The sequence below is a fragment of the Rhinolophus sinicus genome, linkage group LG12, assembly GCF_036562045.2.
Source record: "Rhinolophus sinicus isolate RSC01 linkage group LG12, ASM3656204v1, whole genome shotgun sequence".
NCBI classification, from domain to species: Eukaryota; Metazoa; Chordata; class Mammalia; order Chiroptera; family Rhinolophidae; genus Rhinolophus; species Rhinolophus sinicus.
In genome coordinates this window covers 293601-306924 of record NC_133761.1, presented here as the reverse complement: position 1 = coordinate 306924, position 13324 = coordinate 293601, and the positions used below count along the sequence as shown (strand labels likewise).

Here is a 13324-nt window from a genome sequence, read left to right as displayed (position 1 = left end):
CTCCCAAACCACCAGACAGCATGCCTCAGTATCCCCAAGGATGGGGCACACAGGCACTCAGTCCAAGATTGCAGCCCAGCAGTGAACAGGCAAGGCGCAACAGCCACAGGCAGAATCAGGGGCCTTGGGGGACTACCCTACAAACAACACAGGCTCCAGGCCAGTTGTAGCCCAGAGTGGTTCCCTCAGGTATAAGCCTTGTGCCCTCACCCCAACCCCAAGGACCACAGAGTTCTTAAAAACTTTTTATTGTAACAAAGCATTCCAACATCCAAAACGGGAAAGGTGTGGGGTGGGCTCCCTAGCTGGGAGAGGGGGGGCTGGTGAGCAGCTGTTCCAGGCACCACCGGACTTCCTCTGGGCCCCGGTAGGCACGCTTCAGGCCCCTGGGAAGGCAGCGGCAGGACTCCAGGTTGAGATACAGCAGACCTGGGCAGCTGCTGATCACAGAGCTGTGGGGGCACGGCAGGCATGGGGGGGCTAAGCCACAGGCTCCCAGAAGGCCCAGGCCCCAGCAGGGCTGGGCCAGGATAGGGACTGCAACTGACTCTGCCACCCAAGCCACCGAGGCCCAATTCCAATACCCTCGGTGTTCCCAAGGCCGACCCCAAGCAGGGGCTTGGCCAGTATGAGCTCCCCTTTTGGACCCCTGGAACTGGCAAGGAGGCAGGATGGGGGGGCAAAGCTCACTGGCTCCAAGGGACTGAGGGAGGGGTGCTGACCTGACAGTGCTGGGTGTGACCCGGGTACCCCTGAGGTTGAGGGAGCACAGGGACGCATGTGAGTGGCCAGGGGCGCCTGAGAACACAGCTAGGGCCTGCTCCAGGTCCTTCTCACTGAAGCCCTGGCCACTCAAGTCCAGTTCCCGCAGAGTGTGGCACCACTTGTGGGTCAACAGGGGGCTGCCCTCCTTGGCTAGGGTCAGCCGGTCCGACATGCCATACAGGCCCAGATGGAGCTGCTGCAGCTCTGGAGGTGAGAGGGGTGGGCATGAGCTGCGGGTGGGCAAGGGTCCCCACATCGCACCTGCCCAGCCACCCCCAGGGAGAGCTGACCCTGACACGGCAGGTCACACAGGCCAGCAGGTGTGATTCGGGCACAGCCACGAAGATCCAGCAGGCGCAGGTTAGGGGAGCCGCGGAGCAGGCGGCCCAGGGCCTCATCACTCACGAAGCTGCAGGTGGGGCCAGCGAGGCAGAGCTCCTCAAGGTTGGGGAAGCCTGGGCCAGGAGTCCCCACGCGTCCGGAAGGTTTGGGCAGCCACATCAGGTTCAGCAGCCGCAGCACCTGGGAGCAAGGCCCAGGCTGCAGGTGGGGAGGGCGCGACAGGTGGGAGAGGCGGGGCGGCAGGTACCTGCAGCTGGGGACATCCTTTCTGCAGGGCCTCCACAGGCAGCTGGAGGGGGGTGTTGTTGGGGTTGATGCCTGAGCTAACCTCCAAGACTTGCAGCTGGGGGCAGCAGCTGCCCTGCAGGGGGTGGGGGGAGAGGGGTGGACATGGGCTCAGTGCCTGGCAGTCCCTGGCTCAGCACCCACTCTGCTTCTGCCTGTCACCAACCTACCAGCAGTGCACCCAAGATGGCTGTTGTCTGGGAGTTGTAGGTCAGCCACAGCTTGCGCATTCGCGGCCCCACCTCCTCCAAGAAGCTCACCATGGCTGTGGATTCCACCTGGGGACCCAGCACAGGAATATCTGTCACCTTGGCCCAGGCTGCTTCGGGGCCCCTGGGGACAACGGGCTCACCATGGAGTGCTGTATGTCCAGGCTGTGGAGCTGGGGGCAGGCTCTGGCTAGCATGATCAGAGTGTCAGGGGTCACACCGTGGCAATCGGAAAGCTTGAGGAAGGTGAGCCGAGGACAGGACTCGCTAACCAGCTGTAGAAGACACAGGGCCAGCGGATTGGGGGAGGGCAGGCTGTCCACAAGCGAAAGAAACCAGTGGCTGGTGCCACTTTACTCCACTCTACTTCCTCAGCTATGACCTCCTTTCTACCTCCCTGTTGGAGGAGACAACAAAAAAGGAGAACCAGGCGGGTATCCTCATGGGACAGCGTTGGGTCCCCTGGTGCCTGACCCACTCCGTGGAAGTACTGGGCAACCCCTCACTATCACAGCTGGCGTGCAGGGCAGCCTGGAGCTCTCACCTTCAACACGGAGTGTACCTGGGACTTCCAGTGGATGAGGGTCAGCTTCTGGAGCTGTGAGAACCTGGGCGGACAGCAGAGGCAGAGATGCAGTGTCCTCCCCACCCATCACCTTGGTGTAGGGACACAGGAAGGTGCCTGGGGCTTTCCACACAACGCAGGTGGAGTGAGGGGGTCAGGAAAAAAGGGCGCTCCTCACCGGCTGGGCATCAGGCATTCCAGGGAGGCAAGGAGCTTCTCTTCGGCCTTGGCCCCGCCAGCTTTGGCCCCGCCTTTGGTGGGCCGGCCAGCCAGTGGGGGCGACAGGGTCACGGTGTGCCAGAGAGCTGGCTGGGAAGCGGCCTCGTGCCAGCGGCGGCACACGCGTGCAGCCCTGGAAGAAAATCTCTGCTGAGGAGCCGGGCCGTTTGTGACCGATGCCCCCCCTACCGGAGGCCGCAACTCTTACAACAACAAAGCGAACCCCTCAGGTCAAAGTGAGGCCCCTGGGGCTCCAACTGGACCCCGTGAGAGACTGCGCTCTCTGACACGCGTGCGTGCGCGCTCACTTTCCTTCTCTGCCACCTGCGCGGTGGCAACCGGTCAGCTTGAGCTATGCCGCTGCACCCAGTGGCCAGGGGTACCTGCCGAGGAAGGGCATGGGTCCATCGACCGCCACCAGCAGCCCGAAAATCTGCAGCAGGATTTCCAATGGAATGCGGTCGCCCCAGCCCGGGTCGGGTGCCTGCGGCGGCGCGGGTACGGGTGCGGGCGCGGGTCTGGGCCTGGCCTTGGCCGCCGCCGCGCGGGCCCCTAGGGGCGGCAGCCGCTGAGAGCGGCGAGCGACGCGCCTGTGCGCGCGGGCGCGGGCGGGCCCCGGGCCGGGCAGCACCAACAGCATGCTGTCCGACTGCAGCAGGTGGTACCCGGAGCCGCTCGGCGCCAGCCGATCCCACCACCAGTCCTCGGCTGAGCGGCCCCGCGACCCGGCAGGCGGCGCGCCCCGGACTCGGCGCCGGGCCCGCCGGGCCACACCAGGAGCCATAGCCAACCGCCGCGCTCCAGGGCCCGCCCCAGAGGAGCGGAAGGGGCGGGTGCGGTGGCGGAAGGGGCGGGACTTCCGGCTGCGGGCCACGCGGGGGCGGGTCAGCCCTGGGTTCTCCCCAGTGCCCGGCGGTGAGTTGGGAGTCCTTGCTGTGGTTCAGCCACATTCCGGGTCCCACCGGCTCTGGGTTGAGGCCGAGACCCTGGGCTGGAGGCAGCGCCATCACAGTGTGGCGGGACAGCTGGCCGCCGGGTCAGGGAGCGCGCGGGAGCTGGACCCGGAGGCGCGGGGACCCCGGCGCCCTGAACAGCTCTCGGCCGCCCACCTGACGCAACGAGGGTGGTGCCCGCCGCGGCCACACCCCTTCAGGATCCCCAGTCCGCTTTGGCCGTCCTGGGTCTCGCAGAAACCCTGGACTCCCCAGGTGGGCTTCGAAGCCGCAACGGTACGCATGGCTCCTGAGAGGTGCCCCTGTCCCGGGGTCCTTGTCCCCGTGTTCGTTTTGGGGTGAGGGTGGTGGTGGTCTCGACAACTCGGACCCGAAGTCAGCTCCGTCTTTCATCATTCTCCCCTGGGGCCGGCCGTGGCGCCTTGGGCCCGGCTTCCTGCTTCTCTTCCTGACCGCCTTGCGGTGTCCTGGTCCCGACACCGGCGGCAGGTGCTACTTGGTATGCTTTGGTCCCTCCCCCCCACCCCGGGCACTCTCCACTTTCCTTGGTCTTGGCGGCCTACCCTCTTCTGATTCGGGTCTCTTGGTTGTGGTCCCGTATGCGCGTCTGTTTCCTTCAGGCTACCAAGGGTCTTCAGTTTCCAGAAGAGACGAAGAACCTTCTTTGGAGCTAGGTGGGGAAAGAAGGGCTTGGCTGTGACCTTTGCCCTGTCCTGGAGGGTCCAGCCTTGGCTGAATGGCCGCAGCCCCGCTGGGCCGTGTGGTGCTGACCCACCTGCTGGTCGCCCTCTTCGGCATGGGCTCCTGGGCTGCCGTCAACGGGATCTGGGTGGAGCTGCCTGTGGTGGTAAAAGACCTTCCCGAGGGTGAGTGGGAATGTGCCCTGGAAGGTGGGCCGCTGCGGCTTTGTCCCTTAGCATCCTGCCTGATGGCCTCCTCCCTTCCCTGCAGGTTGGAGCCTCCCCTCATACCTGTCTGTGCTTGTGGCACTGGGCAACCTGGGTCTGCTGCTGGTGGCCCTGTGGAGACGGCTGGCCCCGGGCAAGGGCGAGCGCATCCCCATCCAGGTCGTGCAGGCACTGAGTGTGCTGGGCGCAGCCCTGCTGGCCCTGCTGTGGCACCGGGTGGCAACAGTGGCAGGGCAGCACCACTCCGTGGCCTTCCTGACGCTGGCCTTGGTGCTGGCTCTGGCCTGCTGTGCCTCTAATGTCACTTTCCTGCCCTTCCTGAGCCACCTGCCGCCTGCCTTCTTGCGATCTTTCTTTCTGGGTCAGGGCCTCAGTGCCCTGTTGCCCTGCATGCTGGCCCTCGTGCAGGGCGTGGGCCGCCTTGAGTGTGCGCCAGTCCCCACCAACGGCACCCCAGGGCCCCCCCACAACTTCCCAGAGCGTTTTCCTGCCAGCACCTTCTTCTGGGCACTCACCGCCCTTCTGGTCACTTCGGCTGCTGCCTTCCAGGGTCTCCTGCTGCTGTTGCCATCACCACCGTCCGTGCCCACATGGGGCCCGAGGCCTGGCCTGCGGGTGGGAGCCCCAGGAGTGGAGGAGGAGGAAGGCGAGGCGGCCTTGCCACTTCAGGAGCCCGGGGTCCAGACGGCGGGCACCATGCCCAACCTGGACCCTGAACCCCCGCGGCTGCTCCCTGTCCGCAGTGCCTGCCTGCTGGGCCTGCTGGCTGTCACCAACGCACTGACCAACGGCGTGCTGCCTGCCATTCAGAGCTTCTCCTGCCTGCCTTACGGCCGCCTGGCCTACCACCTGGCCGTGGTGCTGGGCAGCGCTGCAAACCCCCTCGCCTGCTTCCTGGCCATGGGCGTGCTGTGCAGGTGCACAAGGGGCCTTAAGCCACTCGGGGTTGGACCTCAGGGAGGGCGGGGCCCAGTCCTGGCACAGCCAGCCCTGAGTTTCTGCTTATCCTTGGCAGGTCCCTGGCCGGGCTGGGCGGTCTCTCTTTGCTGGGCGTGCTCTTTGGGGCCTACCTGATGGTGCTGGCAGTCCTGAGCCCCTGCCCACCCCTAGTGGGCACCACTGCAGGGACGATCCTTGTGGTAAGTACACTGGGGACACTGAGGCAAAGAGGGCAGCAGAGGGGAGGTTTGCCATAGAGCGGGGCGTGTCAAACTCAGCCGGCTGCTGTGTGCCCTCCCAGGTGCTGTCGTGGGTGCTGTGTCTGGGGCTGTTCTCATACGTGAAGGTGGCCGCCAGTTCCCTGCTGCATGGCGGGGGTCAGCCGGCACTGCTGGCAGCTGGTGTGGCCATCCAGGTGGGCTCCCTGCTTGGTGCTGTCGCCATGTTTCCGCCCACCAGCATCTACCACGTGTTCCGCAGTGGGAAGGACTGTGTGGACCCATGTGGACCATAAATCCGGGCAGGTGGGGACCTCACTCTGCCCCACCCATCTCAGGTGGGGCCGTCACAGTGCCTGACTGCCCACAGCCCCGGAGGCCCACCCCACACGGGGCACGCTCGTGCACACCTGCACACTCCACAGGATGCCCTGGCACTTCCACCAGGTGGGGACCACAGAGCAGGTCCGGAGTCCTGGCCCGGCTGGGGCTGGGACTGTGGCCCTGGCACCTGCGTGGGATTTGCATAGTAAAGCATTTTTGTTCCGCGAGTTCAAGCTGTTGATCCCTAGAGCACTTTTCCTGTGAGGACAGGCTTCCCCTAAGGCACAGCGTTGGCCTGGCTGTTCAGGAACCACCACCTCCAAGCTGCTCTTCTGGGACCTGGGGCTGTGCCCTCTGAGCCCAGGATTGCTCCCCCCTCACCCCGCCCCCTGAGACCAGCCCAAAGGCCAGCTTCCAGGGCCGGGAGCCTGGGCCGAGGACCTACACAGGCTTCAGTGGTCAGGGGAATGTGGTACCCACCCAATGCCAGCCCACCTGGCATCTTCCCAGCTAGATCACTGCTCCACAAGCGTCTCAAACCATGCGGTGGGCTGAGCTAGCCGGGCATGAGGGTCTGGCAGGATAGGCTTTGTGACCTGGCTATGGCCCGCCTGCCCACTGCTCTGGGGGCGAGGGGAGAGCAATCCTGCCAGGGGATTTACACCAGGGGTTTGTTGCAAGGCCCGGGCTCAGAAGGGGCTCACTGAGTGAGGGTGTGGTATAAGGTTCCAGCCAATCTTAGGACACTTAGGCTCAAGAGCACTGTCCGTTCCCCTGAGCCACCAGCATCCAGTTTCTGGCTCCTTCCATAGTCAATGCTGCAAAGGCCCCAAACCCTTTGTTGAGGCAGACGTGGCAGCAGCTGCCTTCTACCTGCACGGCTGGGCCCGCCCTGGGACTGCAGCTGGGTCCTTGCTTGTTGGTGTCTGTGGGGAGTGGGGCCTCAGCACCAGCCTGGGCCTTTGCTGGACGGACCCGGGGGTTCTCCCACAACAAGGGCTACAGGGAAGCGGAGTGAGGACCAGAGCCAGGCAGGAGGAATGGAGGCTGCAGTGGGGTGGGGATTCCCCGCCGGGGGAGCCAGGAACCCGGGCTGTGATCCAGTGTGGCTGGCCTGGCCTCAAGACCCCATTCTTAGACAAAGGGCCCCGCTTCTGCAGGGGAGCCCTGCAGCCACAAGGAGCGGGGAGTGTGGGTGCTAGAGCAGCGGCCCTTCTGCCTGTCGCCCCAGCTCCTCTCATGGTCTCCAGTGCCCAGGTGCCACTGGTCCTTGCCTTGGCCTGCGCCTGGGCCTCTGGGCCTTGTCTCTCTCCCCCTGCCTCCCCTTCGTCCTCCCTGCTTTGGCAGGACCAGCTGAGCACGAGCGAGTCCCCGGTGGGAGGGAAGGACCCGCAGGCCCTGACCATTGGAGCCTCTGTTCTGGGGTTCCATGAAGCCCTTGGTGGGGACGGCCCCCAGCGGCTCAGACACAGCCCAGCCCTGAGGGCAGGAGGCTGCCTGCCAGGCCTTAGCCTCCCAGGGTTGGGGGCTGCAGAAGCCACCTTTAGTGGTGGTGGTGGGTGGAGATTCAGAGGGAAGAGGTCAAAGGGGTGGGGTGGGTGGCATGGCCGTGGGCTTTGGTGCGCCCTCCACACTCTGACTGTCCTCGTCCATCAGCACCCATCCCCTGCCCGCCCTGGGGCTAGAGCTGGTGGGGCTCTCCTGGTTCCTTCCTACTGTCCCTCCCATCCGGCAGTGATCAAAGGTACTTACGGAGCCTTTGCTGTCCATGTGTGTGTTTGCCAGGTGTGCCAGGCCCAAGGGCCCCAGAGGCAAGGCCTTGTGGGACATGCATGGAGGGGGTATGTGGCCCTGAGCGGGGGGCCAGGGGTGGGGGTGGGTAGCTTGGGGAAGCCACTGCCCTTTGAAGTCTCCAGGGCCTTCCTGTAAGTGCCCCATAGGAAACAGGGCAGGGGCCAAATAACAAGGGGAGGAAGATGCCGCCCGGCACACCCTTCCCACTCATGGCTGCCCAGGACAGGCCAGTGGCCAGGAAGGTGGGACAGCCACCACGCCAACCCCTCAGAGCTGGGTCCTGCCCCCAGTACCCATGAGGGCATGTGCACTTCCCACTGGACAGCAGGTGGCAGCCGCCGTGAGGCTCAGCCCTGCCCAAAGGGCCTCTCAGGCCAGGGGCTGGGGAACTTGCAGGAGACCCCAGAGGGAGACCGTGGCCAAGGCAGGACGTAAGGCGCCACGTTGTCCTCAGAGGGCAGCCCCCTGGATGACAGCAAAGCCTGAGCCACAAGGGCCACAGTTGCACATCCCATGACTAGAAGCAGGCCCCTCAGTTCCTCAGGACGAGAGAAGGGCCAGCCGGGGCACGGCCACAGGCAGCCTCCTTTCCCAGGTGTGGCCATTTCACCTGAGATAGCCAGTGAGTGCCGGGATAGGGCCAGAGGACTAAAGGTAAGGCCTTCACCTTCCTTCAGTCCTGTACTTCTCAGCCTACGGAGGCCTTGGGCAGGTGTGTGTTCCGGTGGCTGTAGATGTGATAGCACCTCGGTGAGAGAATGGTCCTGTCCCCTCATTCGCATCTGCCCAGAGCCCCCACTGCCTGACTTGGGGGACACGGGACGATGGTCCTTTAAGGGACTCCTTCTCCATGGGACTCAAAGGGACCTCCTAGCTTTCCTGGCTCTAGAAAATGGGAGCGTGGGAGTGGCTGGGCCCCTTGCCAGGGAATGGGCACAGGTCAGCAATTCCAGAATCTGCCGCTGGCCAGGCCCCCACCCCAGCAAGCCTGCTTCCCGTGGCTGTGGGGTCACTTGGGCTCCCCCTCCAAACACTGGCCTCATTCTCCCCAGTGAACCTCCAGGGTCTCTGAGGCCACTGGGGTTCTGGTGGGGTGTTTATGGCAGAATCCCCTGCCCCCCACTTAGCTGATCCAGTCATGTTGCCTGCAGAGGAGTGTTCCATGACTAAACCCCCCTCAGAGACTGAGCGACCTCACCCCTGTGGTGCCCCTGTGCTGGTTCCGGGGACGGTCCAGCTTTCCCCTTATGTGGGGCAGGTCACGCCCCCGTGCCCCACCCACCTGTTCCTGCCCTGTATAGCCCTTGAACACCTGCCACATGGTGCGGAGGGCCCCAGGTCTGTGTTGCTGCCCAAGATGCCCCTCGTGTGGAAGTTCTCTTAACAAACTGTCCATGCAGTTGTCAGCCTCTTTGGTCTCTCAGCCTCAGGAAATTCTCCGTAACAATGCCCATTCTCCCGCTGATGGTGGTTGAATTGGAGCAAGTCAGGGCCCACCATGAGCTCTGTCTTGGGGCTGTCAGTCATCCCAAATACTCAGGGAGCTCAGGTGAGAATGAAGGTGCCCCAGAGGCGAGCAGAGTGAGAGGTGGAGCAAGGCAGAGCTGACACCATCCTGGATTGCCTGGATCCAGCTGTGCCTGAAGCCTGCTCCAAGTTATGCAGGCCCATGATTCCTTGCTTGTTTGAGCAAAGGCAAGTTGGGTGCCATCTGTCACAGCTGAGGGGACCGTGAAACCCTCTTGTCCCGTTCTTGGAGCATGTAGAACAGCAGACCTTTGGACGCACAGTTCTGTCCCGCCTGTTTGGAACCCGGTCGTGTATCAGCCTCACATGAAGTTTTATAAAAATACAGATGTCTAGTGTCGGCTGTAGACTCAATAAGTTGCTTTATTGGTGTTTTTGCTTATATTCTTAGCATTTGATGTATATAACGTCTCAGGGTTATATATGTCATCATTTTTTCCAATAAAAATTTACATAATTTTTAATGAGTGTAAATATTACTCGTATTTATAAATCAGATGGAATGTTCACTGTCTTCTCCAAAAACAGGTTTAGTCATGGCCCTTGAGTTTTTTTTTTTTAACTTTAAGTGTGTCTTTCCAGGACCCATCGGCTCCAAGTCAAGTAGTTGTTTCAATCTAGTTGTGGAGGGCGCAGCTCACAGTGGGGATCGAACCGGCAACCTTGTTAAGAGCACCGCGCTCTGACCACTGAGCAACTGGTTGCCCCAGCCCTTGAGATCTTGTCCAATTTTTTTAAAAAATTGGTTTTATTATCTTTGTGTGTTCCAGAAACAACCAATTTTCTTTGTCGGCTGCATTATTTTTTTGAATGCTCACCAGACCTCTTAACATTTGAAAATGTTGGGTAGTAAGTTAACCACCCCACCGAGTCTGTCACTTCTGTTTGGCGTGAGGCCCAGCAGTCAGTGCCAGCTAGAGACTGTCCCCAGTGAGGGACGGAACCAGGCCCTTCAGATCTCCTCCCTTCAGAGATGGACTCTGGACACAGCTCGGCTGCTGTGGCTCAGAAGCCTTTCAGGCAGGTCCAGGCTGAATCGGTATTTCCAGCCTGGTTCCCAGACTGTTCACCCTGAGCCAGGCTGCTCACAAATGATAACAGGTGAGGGAAAAGCTACCGTGGCCATTTGCCAGAACACAGTGGATGCTGTTTCACGTTCTGTTTCCTGGGTACAGAAGGAGGCCCCTTTCTCCTCCAGCATCCTGGGCTAAAATGTATGACCGAGACCTTAGCCTGACGCAATCAGCTGTGGGTGTCGTGGTGGCCACCATGTCTGCATGCACTGTGTTGCAATCCTTTCTTTTTCCAGAATACATCTTTTTGGGGATGGAATACCTAGTCGATTGTTTTACTGTCGATATCTGTAACCCAGATCAATTTTCTAGACTCCTGAAAGGTAACCCTTTTAAATAAAGGTGATTCTCACCGACTCATCCCCATCCAGACTCTTATTGACACTGTCCTTACTTTTCATGGCAACCTAGATATTTCCGCAGGTTCAGGAAGTCTGTTCTCCTTTTCACCAAGATACATATTGGAAGTTGGTGCTGCGTCCCAGGCTTGCAGCTGCCACCTGCCCACGTGGCTCGTTACTCCGGTCTGATCGGCTACTTTATGGGACTCGTGCTGACTTGAAGGAGTCAATGCCTACAAAACGCTCTTAGGGTTTTGTGGATTCTGGGCCTTACAGGTCATCAGGAGGGTCACTTCCTAGCAGGCCCAGGAACCTAGAAATTTGTCCCCAAAATGGGAATTGTGTTTCTCACCTTGAGATAACAAATCATAGGCTTTTGAAAGTCTAACCTGAGGTTTCTTATGAAAACTACCAGCAAAGCAAACTTCAGGTGTTGGTATGTGAGCACTTGCAGCGCCCAGGGAAATAGCTGGTCCCTGCTGACTGAGATCAGCCTCATTCTATGGCCCAGAGAGATCTCTGTTTGAGATCTTTTCTTTAATCAAAAGGGTGGCAGGAGACGGTGATGAAAATTTTAAACTTTGGAGTAAACAAAATGTATTACTGGTACTTCCAGTGGAAAACCACACATTGTTTAGCATCCACCCTCTGGGACCTGATTCCCACTCTGTTGGGCCCCTGCCTGTCCCCCTTTGAGGTATTTTACAGGTCTGGAGATTGCAGATGACCAACAGCAATGCAAATACTTCCTTTTTATAGACATGCAAATAAATTTGGTCCACTGGAGAATCAAGTGTGTTTTTCCTGTGGAAAAAGCAAATCTCCATCTGTTTTAAAATTCATTTCAGCATCCCTTCACTCCATATAAATCTGTGGTTTTGAACGTCTCTTTTGAACTCATAACTACTTTCCTGGTTCTCATTAGTCAATGATTTAAATTACCCTTTGACACACTGTACTGGTTTCCTAGGGTTGCTGGAACAAATTACCACAAACTTGACGCCTGACGATGATAGAAATTTATTCTGCGACAATGCGAGGGGCCCGAAGTCTGAATTCAAAGTGTTGGCAGGGCAGGTTCCTTCTGGACGCTTGGAGGGAGCATCTGTTCCAGGCTTCTCTCCAGCTTCTGGACACTGCCAGCCGTCCCTGGCATCTCTTGGCTTGTAGCCAATCACTCCAGTTCTTCACATGGACTTTTCCTCCGTGTCTTAGACCTTCTTCTCTTTCTCTGTGAGGACCCCAGTCATTGGATTTAGGGCCCATCCTCATCCAGGATGGTCTCAGCTAGAGACCCTTAACTACATCTGTAACAACACTGTTTCCCAGTCAAGTCACATCACAGGTCCCCAGCTTACACCTTGGACATACCTTTTGAGGGGCACGTTGTTCAATGGCCACACACATTTTCATTTTACGTCTGTGAAAGTCATGCTTCTTAGTACACACGTCCTCTCTGTTTTCTTTAACAGCAGTTTTGGAGGCTCAAGGGCCTGGAAACACCAGGGTGCTGAGAGATTCGGAAGATGGGCTTGGGAATGGGAGACAGACAGGAGGGAGGCCTGGAGTGGACGGTGTCTGGGGTTTGAGTGGAACAGGAGTGGTGGTCACTTAGGGAGAGATTTTCTTGGTGCCCCTGGGGCCCAGCAGTCGAACTTTGGGGGAATCATCTCCACACAGCACCACCTGGGGTCGGGGGCGGGGGAGGTACCCCCATTCAATCCGGGGCCTGTGCCCTGCCATGCAGAAGGAGACCCCACAGTCTGGGACAGGAGCCCAGGGCAGTACTAGGGTCCTCTGATGTGGAAAGAAGATACAGATCATTTCTTTGTCTGTCTTGGGGTGGGAAGCTGCTCTACTTTATTCTCTAAGAGCAGACAGGAAAGCCCTCCTTGCACTCCCCATTCCCAGCCCCATGGTGGCTCAGGCTTCCAGCAGAGTGCAGGTGCAGCACACGTTTATCCTTCAGGCTCACCTTGCTGTTGTCACTTCTCAGGTGCCCCCAAGGCATTTCTGTGTCGGCCTACACTATTTCCAGACCTTTGGTGGGGGGCCGGAGCATGTGCTACAGAGAACATTCCAGAAAGCCTGGCCCTGGGAGGGGCTTGAGATCCACTGTGTCAGGACTTGGCCTGGACACCAGGGACCCGGTGTTGAAGACAGAGACCAAGTTCCGGTCCTCCTGACAAGCGGGCAAAAAATCGTTGAGGCCAGCTGTCTGCATTCAGCCAGGGCATGAAGCCCGGCATTCGCTCCGCTGGAGGCGGTGGGTGCAAGGTGATTCTGAGGCATGCTGCGGCAGAAGACACGTCAGAGCAGGCCGTGGGACACTGTGCGTGGTGGCCCTGCCTTTGCAGAAGCTCCCTGGCAGGTGTGAGCCGGAAGCAGGCCAGCGGAGGGGAAAGGAGCACTGGCTTGGGCTGGGAGGGTCTTGCAGAGGAGGGGCCGACAGGCGTGGCGGGTCGGGTCGGGCCGGGCGGGCTGGCAGTTTGTGAGGAGGAAGCTTTCTCCGTGGGCCCGGCTTTCCCTGTGCTGAAGGTTCAGGGCGTGGTTACCGACCAGCCGCCTTCCAGGCCGCCCAGCACACAGCAGGTGCAAATAAGTATCACTGGCTTCGAGCCAAGGAAGCATCGCGCACTGCACGGACCAAGGAGCTCGGTTAGCTACAGCCTCATTCTGTAGCGAGGAAAGCGAGCCCTGAAACAGTTCGCTGCACTGACCTCCCCATGGGGTCCCGTCCGCCACCCCGCTTCCGCCCGTGCTGGCAGCTCCTGGGCTGCGAATGAGCTGACGTCTCCGAGACTCACCTTCCCTCGGGGTAGGAGATGATCCCCCTAGAGCTGCAGGGAGGACCGACCGGTG

The 13324-nt window shown here is 60.1% G+C and overlaps 2 protein-coding genes and 1 long non-coding RNA gene across 7 annotated transcripts; 1 reads left to right on the top strand and 2 right to left on the bottom strand.

The window, feature by feature from the left end:
• Positions 1-232: 232 nt before the first annotated feature.
• Positions 233-3205, bottom strand: FBXL6 (F-box and leucine rich repeat protein 6). Its single transcript, XM_019717127.2, has 9 exons — positions 2769-3205; positions 2345-2518; positions 2146-2209; positions 1745-1876; positions 1563-1670; positions 1355-1468; positions 1056-1287; positions 723-969; positions 233-452 (listed from the first exon to the last, which is right to left on the bottom strand). The coding sequence occupies exons 1-9, from the start codon at positions 3167-3169 to the stop codon at positions 302-304; spliced, it is 1623 nt and encodes a 540-aa protein (XP_019572686.2). The 5' UTR covers positions 3170-3205; the 3' UTR covers positions 233-301.
• A 249-nt stretch (positions 3206-3454) lies between these two features.
• On the top strand, positions 3455-5954 carry SLC52A2 (solute carrier family 52 member 2). 5 transcript variants are annotated; one of them, XM_074316630.1, is made up of 5 exons: positions 3455-3593; positions 3959-4204; positions 4290-5163; positions 5262-5385; positions 5487-5954. In XM_074316630.1, the coding sequence occupies exons 2-5, from the start codon at positions 4075-4077 to the stop codon at positions 5697-5699; spliced, it is 1341 nt and encodes a 446-aa protein (XP_074172731.1). In that variant the 5' UTR covers positions 3455-3593; positions 3959-4074; the 3' UTR covers positions 5700-5954. The 5 variants fall into 5 exon arrangements, with proteins under 5 accessions (XP_074172731.1, XP_074172730.1, XP_019572719.2 ...); XM_074316629.1 differs by having other exon boundaries at positions 3475-3614; XM_019717160.2 differs by having other exon boundaries at positions 3478-3614; positions 4013-4204.
• A 3437-nt stretch (positions 5955-9391) lies between these two features.
• On the bottom strand, positions 9392-13301 carry LOC141567841 (uncharacterized). Its single transcript, XR_012490728.1, has 2 exons — positions 10622-13301; positions 9392-10563 (listed from the first exon to the last, which is right to left on the bottom strand). It is a non-coding gene; the product is annotated as an uncharacterized LOC141567841 (long non-coding RNA).
• Positions 13302-13324: the final 23 nt, after the last annotated feature.

What these genes read in the sequence shown, in the direction of transcription:
- FBXL6 (XM_019717127.2), bottom strand. Translation starts at nt 3,169, where the DNA reads ATGGCTCCTGGTGTGGCCCGGCGGGCCCGGCGCCGAGTCCGGGGCGCG. An exon ending in CCCATGCCCTTCCTCGGCAG is followed by an intron (nt 2,519 to 2,768) that starts GTACCCCTGGCC and finishes ATTTTCTTCCAG; the next exon opens with GGCTGCACGCGTGTGCCGCC. An exon ending in GTGTGACCTGCCGTGTCAGG is followed by an intron (nt 970 to 1,055) that starts GTCAGCTCTCCC and finishes TCTCACCTCCAG; the next exon opens with AGCTGCAGCAGCTCCATCTG.
- SLC52A2 (XM_074316630.1), top strand. Translation starts at nt 4,075, where the DNA reads ATGGCCGCAGCCCCGCTGGGCCGTGTGGTGCTGACCCACCTGCTGGTC. An exon ending in GGTAAAAGACCTTCCCGAGG is followed by an intron (nt 4,205 to 4,289) that starts GTGAGTGGGAAT and finishes CCTTCCCTGCAG; the next exon opens with GTTGGAGCCTCCCCTCATAC. An exon ending in CTGCAGGGACGATCCTTGTG is followed by an intron (nt 5,386 to 5,486) that starts GTAAGTACACTG and finishes GTGCCCTCCCAG; the next exon opens with GTGCTGTCGTGGGTGCTGTG.